Raw genomic sequence first — 23,471 nt, 5'->3', positions numbered from 1 at the left:
TCTGCAGCAGAGCTGCAAGGAGCTTATCCTGTCTTCACCTTATTTGTTGTGTTTTTTTTAATTTGCTCACGCATTGCACTACTGTTTGGAATAATACAGACTTTCACTTTACTTGGTTCTGCTGCCTTATTTGTCTCATGTGGCCACACACAATACTGAGTATATTTTCCTTGTCATGAGGCATTTCCACTGAAGTTGGATCAGCCTGTAATTTGATTTTCCACTTCGATTTTGAGTATCATTCGAAATCCAGACCTCCGTGGGATATTCATTTTGATTTACATTGATACCGTATATACTCGAGTATAAGCCGACCCGAGTATAAGCCGACCCCCCTAATTTTGCCAAAAAACTGAGAAAACTTATTGACTCGAGTATAAGCCTAGGGTGGAAATGCAGCATTTACCGGTGAATTTCAAAAATAAAAATAGATCATTATTTCCCCATAGCTGTGCCATATAGTGCTCTGCACCGTTCATATTTCCCCATAGCTGTGCCATATAGTGCTCTGCACCATTCATATTTCCCCATAGCTGTGCCCCATATAGTGCTCTGCACCATTCATATTTCCCCATAGCTGTGCCATATAGTGCTCTGCACCGTTCATATTTCCCCATAGCTGTGCCATATAGTGCTCTGCAACGTTCATATTTCCCCATAGCTGTGCCCCATATAGTGCTCTGCACCATTCATATTTCCCCATAGCTGTGCCCCATATAGTGCTCTGCACCGTTCATATTTCCCCATAGCTGTGCCCCATATAGTGCTCTGCACCGTTCATATTTCCCCATAGCTGTGCCATATAGTGCACTGCACCGTTCATATTTCCCCATAGTTGTGCCCCATATAGTGCTCTGCACGTTCATATTTACCCATAGCTGTGCCCCATATAGTGCTCTGCACCGTTCATATTTCCCCATAGCTGTGCCCCATATAGTGCTCTGCACCGTTCATATTTCCCCATAGCTGTGCCCCATATAGTGCTCTGCACCGTTCATATTTCCCCATAGCTGTGCCCCATATAGTGCTCTGCAACATTCATATTTCCCCATAGCTGTGCCCCATATAGTGCTCTGCACCGTTCATATTTCCCCATAGCTGTGCCCCATATAGTGCTCTGCACCGTTCATATTTCCCCATAGCTGTGCCCCATATAGTGCTCTGCACCGTTCATATTTCCCCATAGCTGTGCCATATAGTGCTCTGCACCATTCATATTTCCCCATAGCTGTGCCATATACTGCTCTGCACCATTCATATTTCCCCATAGCTGTGCCATATAGTGCTCTGCACCATTCATATTTCCCCATAGCTGTGCCCCATATAGTGCTCTGCACCGTTCATATTTCCCCATAGATGCTCTGTATAAATCTGTGCCACTGCTGCAAAACCACATACTCACCTCTCTTACTTGCAGCTCTCAGCGTCCGGTCCCAGCGTCTCTCTGCACTGACTGATCAGGCAGAGGGCGCCGCGCACACCATATGCATCATCGCGCCCTCTGACCTGAACAGTCAGAGCGGAGCGACGCCGGGAAGACAGAGCGGCGTCGGGAAGATGGAGCGGCGCCCGGCGGCTGGAGCGGGGACAGGTAAATATGACATACTTACCTGGTCCCAGCGTCCGGCCCCTTCCCCCGGACAGCTGTCTTCGGTGCGGCAGCCTCTTCCTCTATCAGCGGTCACCGTTACCGCTGATTAGAGAAATGAATAGGCGGCTCCACCCCTATGGGGGGTGGAGCCGCCTATTCATTTCTCTAATGAGAGGTCCCACGTGACCGCTGACATGAAGAGCTGCAGCACCGAAGACCGTGTGACAGGCGGGGAGCGCCAGGATCGCTGGAAGCAGGTAAGTATGCCTCAGCGCCCTCACCCCCTCACCCGCCGACCCTGCCACCCACCTTGACTCGAGTATAAGCCGAGAGGGGCACTTTCAGCCCAAAAATTTGGGCTGAAAATCTCGGCTTATACTCGAGTATATACGGTAATTGTTTTATTGATCTGAGCACATTCCACTATGCAATGAATAGAAATTTGCAACTGGAATATTTCATTCAGAGATATCTAAGATGTGATATTTTAGTGTTCCCTTTATTTTTTGGAGCAGTGTATATATACAGAATTCCCTGATTCAGCTTTTATACAAGTCTTGATATTTTTAACCAAATGGACATGCTTCTAGGTGGACTTTTTATCCATAGTTGTGAAACACAAATTTTTTAAATTGTAGATATATAGAAAATAAAATATTTTAAAACCAAATATTTACCTGGATAGTAGACAATTCTGCAGCATTTATTGAAAGTACAGGTAAACTTTCTAATTTGTGCTCTCCTTCATAAGGGTACTTGATTTTCTGCAAAATAGACATAACCCATGGATATAACTATACCGCATAACAATTAAATAATTTATTAAGTGTATGGATTTAGAGTAATCATTAGGCAGAGTACTACAGAAAAATGGTTTTACAATTTTAAAATACATTTTCTACTTTAAGCATTTGTTGTGTGGAAACTTTGGTTTTGAAAGAAATTATAGGCCTCAGTATATAAACAAAAAATCCTTGTATATTGATAGAGTGATTGTATGTGAAACAAATGGAATTAAAAAACAAGGAAAGACATGTACAAAAGATTAATTGCACTTCCTAATTTTAATAATATGTTATGAATCTTTGCTGTAAAGCAAATACAAAATCCTAGAAGAAACAATGCAAAAATTGCACCATAAATTGTTTCCTATGAGAAAATCAGGAATTGTGATGCAACCAATATGACCAGTACAATACCCAGTAGACTGATATAGATATAATGAATATCTGAAATAAATATAAATACACATTATCTATAAAGTGATGACAAATAGTAATCAATAATGAAAAAGTGCAAAACCCTGGCATAGATAATATGTAAATAATACATATTACTGAGTGGTCCATTAAACTAGGTAGAGGTCTGGTGGGGGCATTATACTGAATGTGGGGTTGTAAGGGCCCCCATAATGAGTTGGAGACTGTGGGGCTAACATACTGAGGATCCTCCTTTTTGTGTAAGTGGCTCTGGTAGCCCTCATACTGTGTGAGGGGCTTTGGGGGCCCTTATGCTGTGGAGGACATACTGTGTGAGTAGCTTTGGGGGACGATCATAATGGTGGAAGACTGTATTGGCTGCCATACTAAGTTAAGGGCTGTAGGGTCTCTCATTATGCGAGGGCCTTCATTCTGCGTAGTGGCTATGTTGGCCATAATACTGAGTGGGTATTTGTGGGAAACACAGTGGTGCGCTGTGAGGGCTCAAATACTTATTAGGGGGCTGAAGAGGCCCTCATTCTGTGTGTGATCCTTCATACTGAGTAAGTGGCTGTGGACGCCCTAATAATTAGTAGGGGGATATAGGGGCCATCATGCAGAGTGGGAGCCTCATACAGACAGGCCATCATACTGTGTGTGTGGGGGGAGACTATGGGGATATCATACTATGGTGGACACTTTAGGGGTATCATGCTGTGCGGGTATTATTTTGTGTTAGTGGCACTTTGGGGATATCATACTTTTCTGGAAGTACTGTGGAGTCATCATATTGTATGTCGGAGTGAAACTGTGGGGGCACAGGATTCACTGTGGGGATACCATACGCAGTGTGTGTGGGGGGCCATTTTTGGAAGCACCATACAATATAATGGCCAATATAATGGTTTCAATAGGGACATAATTACTGTGTATGTGCAACAATACATGTCCTTCTCATTATTTAAGAAAATTGGGAGATATGACTCTGTATATACAGTACAGAACAAAAGTTTGGACACACCTTCTCATTTAAAGATTTTTCTGTATTTTCATGACTTTGAAAATTATACATTCACACTGAAGGCATCAAAACTATGAATTAACACATGTGGAAGTATATACTTAACAAAAAAGTGTGAAACAACTGAAAATATGTCTTATATTCTAGGTTATTCAAAGTAGCCACCTTTTTCTTTGATGACTGCTTTGCACACTCTTGGCATTCTCTTGATGAGCTTCAAGAGGTAGTCACCGGGAATGGTTTTCAATTCACAGATGTGCCATGTCAGGATTAATAAGTGGGATTTCTTGCCTTATAAATGGGGTTGGGACCATCAGTTGTGTTGTGCAGAAGTCTGGTGGATACACAGCTGATAGTCCTACTGAATAAACTGTTAGAATTTGTATTATGGCAAGAAACAAGCAGCTAAGTAAAGAAAAACGAGTGGCCATCATTACTTTAAGAAATGCTGGTCACTCAATCCGAAAAATTGGCAAAACTTTGAAAGTGTCCCCAAGTGCAGTGGCGATAACCATCAAGCGCTACAAAGAAACTGGCTCACATGAGGACCGCCCCAGGAAAGGAAGACCAAGAGTCACCTCTGCTTCTGAGAATAAGTTTATCTGAGTCACCAGCTTCAGAAATTGCAGCTTAACAGCAGCTCAGATTAGAGACCAGGTCAATGCCACACAGAGTTCTAGCAGCAGACACATCTCTACAACAACTGTTAAGAGGAGACTTTGTGAAGCAGGCCTTCATGGTAAAATAGCTGCTAGGAAACCACTGCTAAGGACAGGCAACAAGCAGAAAATACTTGTTTGGGCTAAAGAACACAAGGAATGGACATTGGACCAGTGGAAATCTGTGCTTTGGTCTGATGAGTCCAAATTTGATACCTTTGGTTCCAACCACCGTGTCTTTGTGCGACGCAGAAAAGGTGAATGGATGGACTCTACATGCCTGGTTCCCACTGGGAAGCAAGGTGTGATGGTGCGGATGTGTTTTGCTGGTGACACTGTTGGGGAATTATTCAAAATTGAAGGCTTACTGAACCAGCATGGCTACCACAGCATTTTGCAGCGGCATGCTATTCCATCCGGTTTGCATTTAGTTGGACCGTCATTTATTTTTCAACAGGACAATGACCCCAAACACACCTCCAGACTGTGTAAGGGCTATTTGACCAAGAAGGAGAGTGATGGGGTGCTACGCCAGATGACTTGGCCTCCACAGTCACCAGACCTGAACCCAATCGAGATGGTTTGGGGTGAGCCTGACCGCAGAGTGAAGGCAAAAGGGCCAACAAGTGCAAAGCATCTCTGGGAACTCCTTCATGATTGTTGGGAGACCATTTCCGGTGACTACCTCTTGAAGCTCATCAAAAGAATGCCAAGCGTGTGCAAAGAAGTCATCAAAGCAAAAGGTGGCTACTTTGAAAAACCTAGAATATAAGACATAATATCAGTTGTTTCACACTTTTTTGTTAAGTATATAATTCCACATGTGTTAATTCATAGTTTTGATGCCTTCAGTGTGAATGTACAATTTTCATAGTCATGAAAATACAGAAAAATCTTTAAATGAGAAGGTGTGTCCAAACTTTTGGTCTGTACTGTACATATTTATATTTAATTAGAACTTTTTGCTATAGGGCCTTGGGATTTCTATGCATACTCTGATCTCCAGCAATAGTTAGAAATATGAATCTGTGTACTGCTTTCAGACATGAATATAATTTTTTTTCAAGACCTATACATTTATCATCACTATAGAAGCATGTTTACTAGTGAGCTGATTGATGAAAATATGGAAAAATATGTTCTTAGCAATTTTCTTGAAACATGACTATTATTTGGTGACCAGAAAATTGCCCACAGGAAAAATACCCATAGGAAAATTGCCCACATGGAAAATTGCCTACATGGAAAATTGCCAACACATGGAAATTTGCCCACACGGAAAATTGCCCACATGGAAAATTGCCCACAAGGAAAATTGCCCACATGTGTTAGGGGTCGAGTTTCCACCTCTGCACAGGGGGAATCTCGGGCCGTCTCCGCTGCGGTCTCCCATTCTTCTCCTGCTGCAGTGGAGCCTGCTCAGCGGAGACGTCGATCCCAGCGTCTCGCTCAGTCTGACTCTGTACAAAGAGTTACTGCTGCTTTTCCTGCTTCTGCCATTGGAGTCAGTGCTGGGCAACGGCGAGCAGACGCTTCTGGGACTAAGTCCTGATTTTCTCGTTCTGAGCATGCCCAGAGTAAAATCTCTCAGTGGAGGTCGAGGGTCACATGATCAGATACTGCAGCTAAGGCCATTGGTCCTTCAGGAAGACCATGTAGGTGCTCACGCTCTGTGGCAGCCTCTCATTGGTCCTTCTAGAAAGGTCCTGTACGTGCTGCAACTATTTAAGGCCCGCATGGCCGCACGGCCATGTGCTAGTATTGTTCTATGTTATGTGCTTTGCGCCAGTGTGGTCACGTAAGAGTGTGTTCAGGGACCCGGCTGAAATTAGCCTCTAGAATGCTGGCACCTCCGTCAAGGAGATTGTGTTTGTATGTATTCGGGAGCCTGGCTGAAATAAGCCCCTAGAATGCTGGCACCTCCGGCGAGGAGTTTTGTGTGCATGTGTGACCACTGACTGCTCTCTGTTAGGGCAGTTAGTCTGTGCCTCTGTGAAGTCTAACATGGCACAGTGCTTTGCTTTCACGGCTACTCGGTGAATTAACTGAGTTAGTCCATACCGCCATATAGTGCCGCCGTTTGCTAGCAGCAGGTTCTCCTGCACGGTGGACCCCTGGCTGCGAACGCACCAATAACAATAAAAACATCTATATTTACTCGGTGCGTTCCGCTATCCCTAACAGAATACTAGCGCCAGGGTCTGGCTAGTAAGTGGCGGACATTCAGCAATCCTTGCGGTATATCCAACAGCTGGAGGGTAGGTTGGTGGCTCTCGAGAGCTCAACCTCAGCTGTGGATGTTACCGCAGTTGCTGTACAGGCTGCTAGCGTGGCTGCAGCAACCTTGTCCACTGCCACCCCTGTTCCGACATTATCTCGCCTCCCGCTGCTAGAAAAATATATAGATAGCAAATCTTGTAGGGGATTCGTGAGTCAGTGCTCTATTCACCTCGAGCTTCTGGCTGCTCGTTTTCCCACAGAGCGGGCTAAGGTGGGATTTATTGTCTCTCTCTTGTCAGACAGGGAATGGGCTACGCTGCTGTGGGAGCATGGCGATCATGTGGTGCAGAGTGCTCCGCTGTTCCTGAGCACTCTGAAACAGGTCTTTTTAGGACCTCAAGTCACCCATGATATGGCGCTCCAACTGCCGGCATTAACTGAGGGTGAGTCCTTGGTCAGCCATTTTGCCGTCCACTTCCGCACTTTAGCTTCTGAGCTGGAGTGGTTGGATAAAGCCCTTATCCCCGTATTTTGGAGGGGGCTGGCTGATCACGTGAAGGACGCTCTGGCCACTAGGGAGATTCCTGCCACACTGGAAGAGTTAATAACTGTCTCTACTCGTATTGACCTCCGTTTTAACGAGCGGAGGTTAGAGCGAGCCCAGTGTAGGCAGAGGTTTCGGCTGGCTCCTACCTTCGCCAAACCTCTGGAATCTCCGGTCCTGGTTCCTGGAAGTGTCACGAGCGGGATCTAAGTCCCGGACCGCTTGTGCACTCAAGGTCTGTCATGTTTGCCAGCAGTCAGGACATCTTGCCACCAGATGTTCCCAGCGGTCAAGGAAACGTCAGCGTCTAGTGGTAGTAGGTGCAGGTACACTAGACACGGCAACGTTTGCCTCCAAATTGTCCTTTAAGGGGACAATTATTATAGGCTCATCCTCCCACTCGGTAGAGCTCTGCGTGGATTCTGGGGTGGAGGGCAATTTTATGTCTTCAGCCTTCGCCCAACGTCACGCAATACCCCTGGTTATACTAGCTCAACCAGTTACGGTACGAGTGGTGAATGGGTCGACACTGCCCTCACAGATAACACACCAGACCATCCCTTTTACTCTGTCCATGTCGCCATCCCATCAAGAGATATCTCTGCTCATCATTCCTGAGGGAATTGATGAGGTCCTGTTGGGGATACCTTGGCTACGGTACCACTCTCCTCATGTCGAGTGGTCCTCAGCCAGAATTCTGGGATGGTGTGAATCTTGTGGGGGTAGGTGTCAGAGGGAATGCGTTCAGGTTGCTACTACAGAGGTACCCGCAGATCTATACTCTCTCCCCAAGCAATATTGGTTTTATGCAGATGTGTTCTCCAAAAAGGTGGCGGAGACCCTTCCGCCCCATCGCCCCTATGACTGTCCTATTGATCTCTTGCCTGCTGCTGAGCCTCCCCGGGGTTGAGTTTATCCGTTATCTCTCCCGGAGATGGAGGCAATGTCTCAGTACATTCAAGAGAATCTGGCAAGAGGGTTCATCAGGAAGTCAGTGTCACCTGCTGGGGCTGTGTTCTTCGTGCAGCAGAATAATGAACTGCGTCCATCCATAGACTACAAGGGTCTTAACGCCATCACCGTTAAGAATAAGTATCCTTAGCCCTTGATATCTGAACTCTTCGATAGGCTTCGGGGAGCAAAGGTATTTACTAAATTAGATCTGCGGGGTGCTTACAACCTGATTCGTATCCGTGAGGTGGACGAATGGAAGACTGCTTTTAACACCAGGGATGGGCACTATGAGTATCTGGTGATGCCCTTCGGGCTCTGTAATGCCCAAGCTGTTTTCCAAGACTTTGTGAATGCCATCTTCCGGGATATGCTCTCCACCTCGGTCGTAGTCTATCTGGATGATATTCTCATCTACTCTCCAGATATTGACTCCCACTGGAGATATGTTTGCAAAGTCTTCGACCTCCTACGGGCAAACTCCCTCTATGCCAAGTTGGAGAAGTGTATGTTCGAGCAGGAGTCCTTACCTTTCCTGGGCTATATAATCTCCGCCCAGGGATTGGCTGTGGATCCTGCCAAGCTACAGGCTGTGATGGACTGGCAGGAACCCCATTCTCTTAAAGCGGAGCAGCGCTTTATGGGATTCATTAATTATTATCGCCAGTTCATTCCGCACTTCTCAACTTTGGTAGCTCCCTTGGTTGCCCTCACCAAGAAGGGGGCAAATCCCAAATTGTGGTCTGAGGAGGTCTCCAAGGCCTTTAATCCCATAAAGTCACACTTCGCTAGCGCTCCCATCCTACATCGCCCCGATGTAGATAAGTCATTTATCATGGAGGTGGATGCCTCATCTGTTGGTGGTGGAGCAGTCGTCTTCCAAAAGGATGCTCAAGGTCGGAAGCATCCTTGCTTCTTCTTTTCTAAGACCTTCTCACCGGCAGAGAGGAATTATTCCATTGGGGACAGGGAGTTGCTAGCCATGAAGTTGTCTTTCTCGGAGTGGAGACATCTCTTGGAGGGAGCTCGTTTTCCTTTCCAAGTCTTCACAGATCATAAAAATTTGGTGTACCTGCAGACAGCCCAGCGGTTAAATTCTCGCCAGGCCAGATGGTCCTTGTTCTTCTCCCGGTTTCATTTCACCCTCCATTTTCTTTCTGGGGAGAAGAACATTCGTGCCGACGCTCTCTCTCGCTCCGTTGTATCATTTGTGGAGAAGGAAGAGGAGCCTCGGCTTATTGTCCCCACCGAGAGCCTGAGAACTGTGGTCCCGGTTTCGCTAGAGTCTGTGCCTCCGGGCAAGACTTTTCTTCCATCCAGTTTGTGACCGAAGGTTCTCTCTTGGGCACACTCATCCAGGGTGGGAGGACATACTATTGGCCGCATATGGCTCGTGATGTCGCAGACTATGTTCGGGCGTGTGTCTCTCAAGAACAAGTCCCCTCGGCAACGGCCAGCTGGGTTGCTTTACCCTCTGCCGGTGGCGGACAGGCCCTGGGAGATGGTCGGGATGGACTTTGTGGTGGGCTTACCCAAGTCTCGTGCCTGCACCATTATCTGGGTGATCACCGACCATTTTTCCAAAATGGTTCATTTGGTGCCTAGGTTTCCTTTATTGAACACTGCCCTTCCCTTGGTTGTTCCTTCCCAGGGAAAGGCCTGGCTATTCACTGCCTGCGTTGAGAAACACGTGATGGTGTCTCCGCAGCTCCTCTACATGCATTTGCATATTTGGGGGCAGTGTTCTGGATCACTGCATTGAAAAACACGTGATGGTGTCTCCGCGGTGTTGGATGTTTTGGTCTCCACGAGGTCAATCATCCGTGCCTTTATAGACTTTCTACTAGGCACTGCTCCTGATAGCCAGTTTCCTACTCCACACTGATGAGGGGCAAAAACACCGAAACAGCTGTCTGTGGATGGATACCATGCTTGGCATAGGTGGTTTTCCTTTATTGGATGTTTTCCTTTATTGGATGCTGCCCTTCCCTTGATTGTTCCTTCCCGGTGAAAGGCCTGGCTATTCACTGCCTGCGTTGAGAAACACGTGATGGTGTCTCCGCAGCTCCTCTACATGCATTGGCATATTTGGGGGCAGTGTTCTGGATCACTGCGTTGAGAAACATGTGATGGTGTCTCCGCGGTGTTGGATGTTTTGGTCTCCACGAGGTCAATCATCCGTGCCTTTATAGACTTTCTACTAGGCACTGTTCCTGATAGCCAGTTTCCTACTCCACACTGATGAGGGGCAAAACCCCCGAAACAGCTGTCTGTGGATGGATACCATGCTTGGCATAGGTGGTTTTCCTTTATTGGATGTTTTCCTTTATTGGATGCTGCCCTTCCCTTGGTTGTTCCTTCCCGGGAAAGGCCTGGCTATTCACTGCCTGCGTTGAGAAACACATGATGGTGTCTCCGCAACTCCTCTACATGCATTGGCATATTTGGGGGCAGTGTTCTGGATCACTGCATTGAGAAACACGTGATGGTGTCTCCGCGGTGTTGGATGTTTTGGTCTCCACGAGTGTCTCTGCAGCTCCTCTACAGGCAGGATGACTGGGCATCCTTGTTACCGTGGGCAGAGTTTGCCCTTAACAACGCTGTAGCCGACTCCACCGGTCAGACTCCTTTCCTCCTTAATTACGGCCAGCATCCACGGGTTCCTGTGCCTATGCCTGTGTCCTCTGCTGACTCCAGGGTGGCAGACTGGGCAGTGGAGGCACAAGACATTTGGGACCGCACTCAGGATGCCATCCGGGCCTCCAAGGAGAGGATGAGGTCCTCCGCCGATGCACATCGGCGCCCTGCCCCGACCTTTGCTCCTGGCGACTTAGTATGGCTCTCCGCTCGTAACATCAGGCTGCGTGTTGAGTCCACTAAGTTTGCTCCTTGCTACTTGGGTCCCTTTAAGGTCCTCGAACAGGTTAATCCTGTGGTCTACCGTCTAGCCCTTCCTCCATGCCTAGGTATCACCGACACCTTTCATGTGTCCCTCCTTAAGCCCGTATACATATCCTGGTTTTCTGAGTCATCTGCTGGGACATCGGGTTCGTCTACGGACGATTACGAGGTGAACGCTATTTTGGGGTGCAAGGTGGTTCGTGGCAAAAAGTTTTATTTGGTGGACTGGAACGGTTACGGTCCTGAGGATAGGTCCTGGGAGCCTGCTGAGCACATTCGTGCTTCGCCGCTCATTGCTGCCTTCAAACGTAGCGAGGCCCAAGGAGGGGGGCCCTGGGAGGGGGGGGGTCCAGTTCCAGCCTCTGCACAGGGGGAATCTCGGGCCGTCTCCGCTGCGGTCTCCCATTCTTCTCCTGCCGCAGTGGAGCCTGCTCAGCGGAGATGTCGGTCCCAGCGTCTCGCTCAGTCTGACTCTGTACAAAGAGTTACTGCTGCTTTTCCTGCTTCTGCCATTGGAGTCAGTGCTGGGCAGCGGCGAGCAGACGCTTCTGGGACTAAGTCCTGCTCTTCTCATTCTGAGCATTCTGAGCATGCTCAGTGGAGGTCGAGGGTCACCTGATCAGATACTGCAGCTAAGGCCATTGGTCCTTCAGGTAGGCCGTGTAGGTGCTCACACTCTGTGGTAGCCTCTCATTGGTCCTTCTAGGAAGGTCTTGTATGTGCTGCAACTATTTAAGGCCCGCATGGCCGCACGGCCATGCGCTAGTATTGTTCTATGTTATGTGCTTTGCGCCAGTGTGGTCACGTAAGAGTGTGTTCAGGGACCCGGCTGAAATAAGCCCCTAGAATGCTGGCACCTCCGTCAAGGAGATTGTGTTTGTATGTATTCAAGGACCTGGCTGAAATAAGCCCCTAGAATGCTGGCCCCTCCGGCGAGGAGTTTTGTGTGCATACGTGACCACTGACTGCTCTCTGTTTGGGCAGTTAGCCTGTGCCTCTGTGAAGTTTAACAGGGCACAGTGCTTTGCTTTCTCGGCTACTCGGTGAATTAACTGAGTTAGTCCATACCGCCATATGGTGCCGCCGTTTGCTAGCAGCAGGTTCTCCTGCACGGTGGACCCCGGACTGCGAACGCACCAATATAAAAAAAAAATCTATATTTACTCGGTGCGTTCCGCTAGCCCTAACAACATGGAAAATTGCCCTCATGGAAAACTGCCCACATTGAAAATTGCCCACACAGAAAATTGCCCACACAGAAAATTGCCAATTGCAGCATCACAAGATTTCAGATCCATATTTGAAGTGCAAGGTGAAGAATGCCCACAGAAAATTGCCCACAGGCTGAATTATAGGTTAAATGCTCTGCAGGACAGGGGGATAGTATGTAGGTAAACGTAAGATGCTCTGCAGGGCAGGAGAATAAGATAGAATTATAGGTGAGATGCTCTGCAGGACAGAGAATAGCAAAGAGATATAGGTTAAATGCTCTGCAGGACATGGGGACCGTATGCAGGTATAGATAAGATGCTCTGCAGGGCAGGAGAATAATATAGAATTATAGGTGAGATGCTCTGCAGGACAGAGAATAGCAAAGAGATATAGGTTAAATGCTCTGCAGGACATGGGGACAGTATGCAGGTATAGATAAGATGCTCTGCAGGGCAGGAGAATAATATAGAATTATAGGTGAGATGCTCTGCAGGACAGAGAATAGCAAAGAGATATAGGTTAAATGCTCTGCAGGACAGGGGAATAGTATGCAGGTATATGTGAGATGCTCTGCAGGGCAGAATAATAATATAGAATTATAGGTGAGATGCTCTGCAGACCAGAGAATAGTATAGATATATAGGTGAGATGCACTGCAGTACAGAAGAATGTCGTCGAAAATTGCCCACACAGAAAACTACCCACAAGTTTATTAAGAACAGTTTATTAAGGAGTTCCAATAACAACAATAACTTTAAAACAATCATTGCACACCAGCAAATAATTAGCTGCCGGGTGATTGTCCTTGACTTCCATGGGCTCCATTGAAATACAATACAGCACAACACAGGCAGCAAAGAAAATGCAAAATGGATTTCAACAAAGGTCTCTGGGCCCAGTTTACTTCTCCAGGTTCTACAGGTTCGGTTCACTCATCCCTAGTCCCAGAGAACGGATTCTGTTCTTAGGAGTTGTCATTCCACTGTGCTACCAATAATTCTACTCTCATTGTGGTGTGTCTGGGCCTAGAAAACCTTATTCAAATCCACTCTGCATTTTCTTTCATCCTATGCCTGCCTGCACCTGCAGTATGTGTGTATGATACATAACTAGGTAGGGTCTGTTCACTCTTACTCTTGGTAGCCATAAGTGGACAGGGAAGGAAGTGCATGCCCCAGATTCACTGCCACTGAAGTTAATGGGAGAGCGGAGCTGCTATGGCACTTCCGCTCCTCTGACAGATTCTGACAGAATCTCACCTTTCTGCGGTGCTTTCTGGGCTTCCAGGACGATCTATCTCAGCCAGCAGCACCCTGCTTTTGATGGGCTCACACTGAGATGATAATGTATTAGATCTGACCTGCAGTCCTATGTAACTCCACAGATAATACAGTGATTCTTTTGTGGGTACTGATAGCAGTGATGGCTCCTCTGGATCATACTGCTGCTGTTTCTGCATGTGCTGCTGTTCTTGGCTGGTGGGAGGAGTAAGGCAGAATCAGTGAGAGATGAGAGCAGACTAGATCTGTCTATTGCTGAGAATGACAGACTGCTACAAACCACAGATCTTCAGCATGTTTGCAGTTTTGCACTAGGTCAGCTGTAAATAACTAGTTGATCACACATCATGTGAACATCCTCACCTTTCACCTCAAATATCATAGATCTGAAACTTTGTGATGCTGCAATTGGCAAATTTCGATGTGGGCAAATTTCCGTGTGGGCAAATTTCCGTGTGGGCAAATTTCCATGTGGGCAATTTTCCTGTGGGCATTTTTCCTGTGGGCAATTTTCCTGTGGGCATTTTTCAGGGAACCGTGCTTGAGAATATTTGTGCCAAGATTTAGCAACGCAATTGATAAATCAGCTGAAAACATCTGAAAAACGAAATTCCTGCCCACAATAGAGAGCAGAAAAAGGAGACAAACACATAAAATAGACTTTAAAAAGGCACAAAAAATTTAAGCTGCAAAAGCATCATTGAATGCGGCCCTCATATCTACTGATCACTAAGTATGATTTTTAGAGGATAGACTTACAAAGTTGTTGTACAGATGCTTGGTGTCACTTAAAAGATGCTTTGCCATGTTCAATACACTGTCAAATTCTAGTTTAGTGTCTGAAGGCTTTGGCTTCATAAGGGGAATCGACCAAATTCCTTCACATACACTCATAATAGCAAGAGCTATCTGGCAGAGGCTGCCTGGAAAGATAAGAAAAAGATTGATGGCAAAGGATACATAACTTTGGAAATGTAGAATAGGTATATGATTACAAATGAGTTTATTGTTCAAGAGCAAAAATAAATACGGTAAGTTATACTATTATATTAGTCCAGTTTTTGTATCTTCAGAATTCTAAGTAAAGATTCTTATAACTAGAAACTAGGGATTGGTGAACTCGAACGGTTAAATATTGGCATGGATGTGATTGGCCGGTACAGGATGTAACAATAAAGAAAAAAAAAATTGGGTACTCTCTATTTTTTCTAACAAGCACAAGTAATGCAGACTGCTGCTGTCTGCAGCCATCAGCCATCTGCTTTATCTTGACTGGTTATCAAAAATAGAGGACCGCCCCTCTTTAAAATAATTTAAAAAAACGGCATGTGGTCCACCCATTTTTGATAACCAGTCAAAATAAAGCAGACAGCTGGGGGCTGGTATTGTCAGGCTGAGAAGGTCCATTGATATTTACCCCTTGCCAGCCTAAAAATAGCATCCTGCAGCCACCCAATCAAAGGTGCATCCATTATATTCTCCAATTCTGGCACTTTATCAGGATCTTCCCACTTGGCCTGGTGCGTTGGCAAGTGAGGTAATGAATTTAGGGGTTGATGTCAGCTTTGTAAGGTCAGCTGCAATCAAGGCAAAATCCAGTAAGCGTACAGCAAAAAAACACAAAACAAAAGACCTTTACTTGTACAAAGCACTCCCTGATCCTCTTTTACCCATTTATTACCTGTAAGCAAATCAAATAATCCAAAGGGGTCTGCCATAAATCCGTTTCACGACAATCCTTGACTTTGCTACAGTACATCCGGATTCTGTAGTGAGCAGTGACATCAGTATTGTGACCACTCACAATGGCATCCAGCACACACTGACAATATTGTGTAAATCCGGCTGCTGCTACGAGCGCTTGTTTAAGTACGGTTATCGCAGTTCAATCCCCACTCCACAAATTTGCAAACCCTCACAGATATAGCACCGCCAAGGATCGTCATGAGATGTGGGCTGGATTTATGATGGACTTATATTCTCTTCTCGCTCCTCTCTAGGTCCACAATCCCCACTAGACAAACTTGCACACCCTCACAGAAATCTCAAACACCTTGATCTACACTCACTCTCTGAAACCCTTCTCTCTCTTGCAGACATAAATTCCTTACCTAATGCAGATGCTGCTTTATATAGCACCAAAACAGCTGCAGCTTTCAAATCAATTGCCCCCCCCCACATACTAAAGTTCATACAAGCAACAGGCAACCCTAGCACACCAGCCTGGCTAAAGAACTGAGGCGGGCTTCCAGGGTTGCTGAGTGGAGATGGAAAAGATCCCATTCCAATTAGCACTTCATCATATTCAATCAGGCCTTCACTACTTTCACGTCCACATTCACTGCAACAAGACAAACATACTTCTCTCTCATATCATCCCTGTCGCATGACCCTAAACAGCTATTCAACACTTCAAACCTATCCCTATCCTCTCTGTCTAGCTATTGCCCCATATCAATTATCCCCTATGTCTAAAAAACTACTGAAACAATACGTCCATTTTGAACAGTTTTTTCCTCTTTCTTCCCACTCCCTCTTCGACCACTTACAATCTGGCTTTCGACCACATCATTCCACTGAAAATGCCCTTACTATATTGACCAATGACCTACTAACTGCCAAATCCAAGTGACACTACTCTGTCCTCCTCCTCCTGGACCTGTCCTTTGCTGTTGACACAGTGGAACATTCCCTCTACTACAGATTATCTCATCTCTCAGCATCACAAACTTGGCCCTTTCTTTGATCTCCTCATAACTAACAGACTGGACATTCAACATCTCCCATTCACACACCATCTACTCATCTCGCCCCTTATCTTTCAGTCTCTCTCAAGGTCCAGTTCTAGGAGTTCCATGGCTTTCAGAATCACCTCTATGCTGATGACATACATATTTACCTCTCTGGACCCAATATCACCTCCTTACTAACCAGAATCTCACAATGTATGTCCACTATTTCATATTTCTTCTCTGCATGATTGATAAAAATTAATATGGATAAAACAGAATTCATCATCTTTCCCCCATCTCACTCAACACCCCCAGATCTATCCATCAAAGTCAATGGCTGCTCACTCTTCCCAGTTAGGCTAATTCACTGCCTTGGTGTAAACCTTGAATCTCTCCTTCAAACCACATATCCAAGTCATTTACACTTCCTCCTGACTCCAAATCAAAAATATTTCCATGATCCATTCCACACATTCCTTAACAAAGAATCTGCATAAACACAAGTGTATGTACTCATCATCTCCGACCTTGACTACTGCAAACTCCTGCTTTGTGGCTTCCCCTCTAACACTTTCTCACCTCTCTATCCTAAACTCCGTTGCCTAACTAGCCCACCTATCCCCCCTGCTATTCTAGCAGTTTCTCCTTACTGTCAATCTCTTCACTAGCTCCCCATTACCCAGAGACTGTTCAAAACCCTAATCATGTCATAAAAGGCCATCCACAACCTGTCTCCTCCATAGTGACCTAGTCTCTTGCTACTGAGCTGCACATAACCTCCGATCCTCACAAGATCTCCTTTTTTACTCCTCTCTTATGCTGCCTATGCAGCATCAATAGTAAAAAGATATAATTTTAACTCCTTCATGACCTTGGGATTTTCCGTTTTTCCGTGTTCTTTTTTCCCCTCCTTCCCAGAGCCATAACTTTTGTATTTTTCCATCAATATGGCCATGTGAGGGCTTTTTTTTTTTGCTGGACGAGTTGTACTTTTGAAAAACATCATTGGCTTTACCATGTCATGTACTAGAAAATGGAAAACAAATTCCAAGTGCGGTGAAATTGCAAAAAAAGTGCAATCCCACACTTGTTTATTGTTAGGCTTTTTTACTAGGTTCACTAAATGCTAAAACTTACCTTCCATTATGATTCTCCAGGTCATTACAAGTTCATAGACATCAAACATGTCTCGGTTATTTTTTATCTAAGTGGAGAAAAATAATTCCAAACTTTGCTAAAAAAAAAAAATTGCGCCATTTTCCAATACCCGTAGCATCTTCACTTTTCGTGATCTGTGGTCAGGTGAGGGCTTATTTTTTTGTGTGCCGAACTGACGTTTTTAATGATACCATTTTGGTGCAGATGCGTTCTTTTGATCACCTGTTATTGCATTTTAATGCAATGTCGTGGCGACCAAAAGAAGTAATTCGGCATTTCGAATTATTTTTTCGCTACGCCGTTTAGCGATCAGGTTAATCATTTTTTTTATTGATAGATCGGGCGATTCTGAATGCGGCGATACCAAATATGTGTAGGTTTGATTTTTTTTTAATTGTTTTATTTTGAATGGGGCGAAAGGGGGGTGATTTAAACTTTTATATTTTTTTTTATTCAGATTTCTTTAAACATTTTTTTTAACTTTTGCCATGCTTCAATAGCCTCCATGGGAGGCTAGAAGCTGGCACAACTCGATCGGCTCAGCTACATAGGAGTGATGCTCAGTACTCTCCTATGTAGCTGAATTTTCAGGTTTGCTATGAGCGCCGACCACAGAGTGGCGCTCACAGTAAACCGGTATCAACAACCATAGGAGACCTCTGGTTGTCATGCCGATGCATCGCTGACCGCCGGGGGTCAGCGATGAGCGCATTTCCAGCCGGAAGCCGTAGTTAAATGCTGCTGTCAGCATTTGACAGCTGCCTTTAACTAGTTAATAGCGGCATGTGAATCGTGATTCCACCCGGCGCAATTGCGGGCACATGTCAGCTGTTCAAAACAGCTGATATGTCCCGGATTTGAGGTGGGCTCACCGCCTGAGCCCACATCAAAGCAGGGGATCTGACCTCGGACGTACTATCCCGTCTGAGGTCAGAAAGAGGTTAAAATAATAAAAATAAAAAATCGTGATATTCTCACCTTTCGGCAACCCCGAAGCCTTCCCGTGGCCCCCCACAGCCTTCCCGCTCCTCGCAATGTTCTCGGCAGCTCCCGTTCCCAGTGATGCCTTGCGAGATGACCCCAGATGACGTAGCATCACGTGAGACCGCTATGTCATCACAGGTCATTGTCTTGCAATGCATCACTGGGAACGGGAGCATTGTGAGGAGCGGGAAGGCTGCGGGGTCCGCGGGAAGGCTTCGAGGGCCACCGGAAGGTGAGTATCCCACTGAATTCAATGGGTTGTGTTGTGTATGCGTTTTGCAGCGAAAATACATACACAACACAACGTGTGCACATAGCCTTAAATTCCGTCAACTGCCTTGACAGATCCGTAAAAAAAAACGCATCTAGTGCATCCATTTTTTTACAATCTGCACAGGATCTGTCTTTTCAACACTGACAGATTGTGACTGATTGTAAAAAATGGAAGTGTGAAAGAGGCCTTAGGGTATGTGCACACGTTCAGGATTTTTCGCATTTTTTTTCACGTTTGTTCGCTATAAAAAAGCATACATATGCATCCTATCATTTAGAATGCATTCCACAATTTTTGTGCACATGATGCGTTTTTTCCGCGAAAAAAACGCATTGCGGTAAAAAAAGCAGCATGTTCATTAAATTTGCATCATGTGCACAAAAATTGCGGAGTTCATTCTAAATGATGGGATGCATAATGTATGCTTTTTTTTGCGTTTTTATAGCGAAAACCACGAAAAAAACGCGAAAAATCAGCAACGTGTGCACACAGCCTCAAAGTAAAGAATCCGCGTCTGTTATTATGATTAAACCTTCTTTCCTCTAGACGTAGAGGATGCCACCTTGTCCCCGTCTCAGGTCTATGAGTAAAAAGATCATTAGAAAGGTCTTTGTACTGTCCCCTCATGTATTTATACATTGTAATAAGATCACCCCTTAGGCCGGCGTCACACTAGCGAGTTTTACGGACGTATGAGATGCGCAGAAAATACGCATTGCACACGGACCAATGAATTTCTATGGGGCAGCTCCTATCTGCCATATTTTACGCATCCATATTATACGGTCTTGTACGGCCGTAGAAAATCGCAGCATGCTGCGTTTGTCAGCGTATTGCGCAAAAAATCCGTCAATGGGGGCGTGAAAAATACGGATTACACACGGACCAACAGTGTGACTTGCGGTGCTGCGCCCCCTGCTGGCATAACCTCAGATGAACTCGAGCGTGAGAAAATATTCAGAAAAATTCCCACGCTCGAGTTCATCTGAGGTTATGCCAGCAGGGGGCGCATCACCGCAAGTCTAGGTAGCTACGCCCCCCTGCTTTACATTCATTCTCCGGGTTATTACAGGCAGGGGCAGCTGCATTAGCAGGCTCCTGCTTGTAAAATTATTTAACCCCTTCAGATGGATTTACAGCGTGGGACAAGACTGAACGACGGAAGGTATTGGATATTGTTGATTTTTTATTTTAACTTTGTTTCAGGTGACAAGGGTCTTCAATTGGATTGAGAGTATAATAAACTATTACAACACCCTGTGTCTTTATTTCAATAAAATACTTTTTTCCTAATGTGTGTGTGTTTTATTAACCATTTAACTAGTATTGGATTAATGGATAGGTGTCTTATTGACGCCTCTCCATTATTAACCTGGCTTAATGTCACCTTACAATAGCAAGGTGACATTAACCCTTTATTACCCTATATCCCACCGCTACACGGGAGTGGGAAGAGAGAGGCTAAGTGCCAGAATAGGCGCATCTTCCAGATGTGCCTTTTCTGGGGTGGCAGATGTTTTCAGTCGGGGGGGGGGGGGGGTCCTATAACCATGGTCCCTCTCTAGGCTATTAATATCTGCCCTCAGTCACTGGCTTTCCCACTCTGGCGGAGAAAATTGTGCGGGAGCCCACGCCAATTTTTTTCTGGAATTTAACCCTTTATTTTAACAGCTAGATCCCCCAAATTTTACACACACTTGTAACATTGCTAATGAGGTATATGTAAAAAAATAAGGGATATGAAATGGTATACTGTATGTAAACCATGTCTCATATCATGTCGGGTTTGGGAAGGAGATAGCAAAAGCCGGCAATTGAATTACCGGCTTTTCTGCTATCTAGCGCTGTATGAAATATACATATATATATATATATATATATGTGTGTGTGTGTGTGTCTCACTGACATATATATATATATATATATATATATATATATATGTGTATATTTAGAGACTGTATATATGTTTTAACGAATATTTGAGCCCATGGATCCATTGTATGTCCATTTTGCAAGCTGGCGAGAAAATCTTGCTGTACGGATGAAATACGGATTACATACGGAGGATGACATGCGCAAAATACGCTGCCACACCCTGCCTACGGATGACATACGGATCACTATTTTGGGAACATTTCTGCGTATTACGGCCGTAAAAAACAGACCGTATTTTCATACGCCTAGTGTGACGCCGGCCTTAGCCTTCCATTTTCCAAACTAAATAACCCCAAGTGTAATAACCTATCTTGGCATTGCAGGCCCCCCAGTACTCTAATAACCTTTGTCGCTCTTCTCTGCACCCGCTCTAGTTCAGCCATGTCTTTCTTAAACACCGGAGACCAGAACTGTGCACAGTATTCTAAGTGTGGTCGCACTAGTGACTTGTATAAAGGCAAAATGATGTTCTTCTCACGAGCATCTATGCCTCTTTTAATGCATCCCATTATTTTATTTGCTTTTGCAGCAGCTACCTGACAGTGGCTACTAAATCTGAGTTTGTCATCCACCCATTCACCCAGGTCTTTTTCAGTGACAGTTTTGCCCAGTGTTTCACAATTAAGCACATAATTATACATCTTATTTATTCTGCCCAAGTGCATGACCTTACATTTATCCCCATTAAAGCTCATTTTCCATTTATCAGCCCAAGCTTCTAGTTTACATGAATCCTCCTATAATATAAAATTCTCCTCCTCTGTATTGATTACCCTGCAGTTTAGTGTCATGTGCAAAAATTGAAATTCTACTCTGAATGCCCCCTAGAAGGTCATTAACCCCTTTCTGACATTAGACGTACTATCCCGTCGAGGTGGGCCCGTATGCCCACCGATGGGATAGTACGTCATAGCGATCGGCCGCGCTCCCCCCGTGACTATCGCAGCTGACATCCGGCACTATGTGTCAGGAGCGGTCACGGACCGCCCCCGGCACATTAACACACGGCACACTGCAATCTAACATGATCGCAGTGTTCCAGCAGTATAGGTAAGCATGGCGCAGGGAGGTGGCTCCCTGCGTGCTTCCCTGAGACCCTCGGAGCAACGTCAAGAAGAAGCCTTGGGAAGCCTCCAGGAGTGCACGTCAGATCGCTGATCTGACACAGTGCACAGCAAAGTGTCAGATCAGCGATCTGTCACTTTACTGTGATGTCCCCCCCTGGGGCAAAGTAAAAAAGTAAAAAAAAAAAATATTTCCATGTGTAAAAAAAAAAAAATCCTAAATAAATAAAAAAAATATATATATTGTTCCAATAAATAGAGTCCTTTATCTAAATAAAAAAACAATAAAAGTACACATATTTAGAATCGCCGCATCCGTAACGACCCCACCTATAAAACTGTCCCCTTCAGTGAACACCGTTAAAAATTTAAAAAACAAGGCAAAAACAACGCTTTATTATCATACTGCCGAACAAAAAGTGGAATAGCACGCGATCAAAAAGGCAGATATAAATAACCATGGTACCGCTGAAAACATCATTTTCTCCCGCCAAAAACGAGCCACCATACAGCGTCATCAGTGAAAAAATAAAAAAGTAATAGTCCTCGGAATAAAGCGATGCAAAAATAATATTTTTTTCTATAGAATAGTTTTGTATCGTATAAAAGCGCCAAAACATAAAAAAATGATATAAATCAGGTATTGCTGTAATCGTACTGACCCGAAGAATAAAACTGCTTTATCCATTTTACCAAATGCAGAACAGTATAAATGCCCCCCCCCTTCCCCAAAGAAATTCATGAATAGCTGGTTTTTGGTCATACTGCCTCACAAAAATCGGAATAAAAAGCGATCAAAAAAGGCACATGCCCGAAAATGTTACCAATAAAAACGTCAACTCATCCCACAAAAAACAAGACCTCACATGACTCTGTGGACCAAAATATGGAAAAATTATAGCTCTCAAAATGTGGTAATACAAAAAAATATTTTTTGCAATAAAAAGCGTCTGTTAGTGTGTGACTGCTGTCAATCATAAAAATCCGCTAAAAAAACACTATAAAAGTAAACCAAACCCCCCTTCATCACCCCCTTAGTTAGGGAAAAATAATATAAATAAAATGTATTTATTTCCATTTTCCCATTAGGGTTAGGGTTAGTGCTAGGGTTAGGGCTAGGGTTAGGGTTAGAGCTAGGGTTAGGGCTGGGGTTAGGGTTGGGGCTAGGGTTGGGGCTAGGGTTAGGGTTGGGGCAAGGGTTCGGGTTGGGGCTAGGGTTCGGGTTGGGGCAAGGGTTCGGGTTGGGGCTAGGGTTATGGTTTGGATTACATTTACGGTTGGGATTAGGGTTAGGGGTGTGTCAGGGTTAGGGGTGTGGTTAAGGTTATCGTTGGGATTAGGGTAAGAGGTGTGTTGGAGTTAGGAGTGTGGTTAGGGTAGGGGTGTGGTTGGGATTAGGGGTGTCTATGGGTTAGGGTTTCAGTTAGAATTTGAGGTTTCCACTGTTTAGGCACATCAGGGCTCTCCAAACGCAACATGACATCCGATCTCAATTCCATCCAATTCTGCGTTGAAAAATTGAAACAGTGCTCCTTCCCTTCCGAGCTCTCCCGTGTGCCCAAACAGGGGTTTACCCCAAAATATGGGGTATCAGTGTACTCAATACAAATTGGACAACAACTCCTGGGGTCCAATTTCTCTTGTTACCCTTGGGAAAATAATCCATCTAAGTCTGCATTCCAAATAGCGCTCCTTCCCTTCCGAGCTCTGCCATGTGCCCAAACGGTGGTTCCTCCCCACATATGG

General features: G+C 45.1%; 1 protein-coding gene across 1 annotated transcript in view; it reads right to left on the bottom strand.

Moving 5' to 3' along the window:
* The window catches only part of IL11 (interleukin 11), a 145,328-nt gene extending 128,732 nt beyond the window's left edge, over positions 1 to 16,596 (bottom strand). The window contains exons 1-4 of the mRNA XM_069742966.1: positions 16,478 to 16,596; positions 15,798 to 15,919; positions 14,338 to 14,501; positions 2,269 to 2,355 (exon numbers count right to left, since the gene is read on the bottom strand). Of these exons, the coding sequence (XP_069599067.1) occupies positions 2,269 to 2,355; positions 14,338 to 14,501; positions 15,798 to 15,919; positions 16,478 to 16,596 (492 nt within the window). The remainder of the gene's footprint in view (positions 1 to 2,268; positions 2,356 to 14,337; positions 14,502 to 15,797; positions 15,920 to 16,477) is intronic.
* Positions 16,597 to 23,471: the final 6,875 nt, after the last annotated feature.

Source organism: Ranitomeya imitator, chromosome 10 (assembly GCF_032444005.1).
Source record: "Ranitomeya imitator isolate aRanImi1 chromosome 10, aRanImi1.pri, whole genome shotgun sequence".
NCBI lineage: Eukaryota > Metazoa > Chordata > Amphibia > Anura > Dendrobatidae > Ranitomeya > Ranitomeya imitator.
This window is presented reverse-complemented; position numbering and strand designations above follow the sequence as displayed.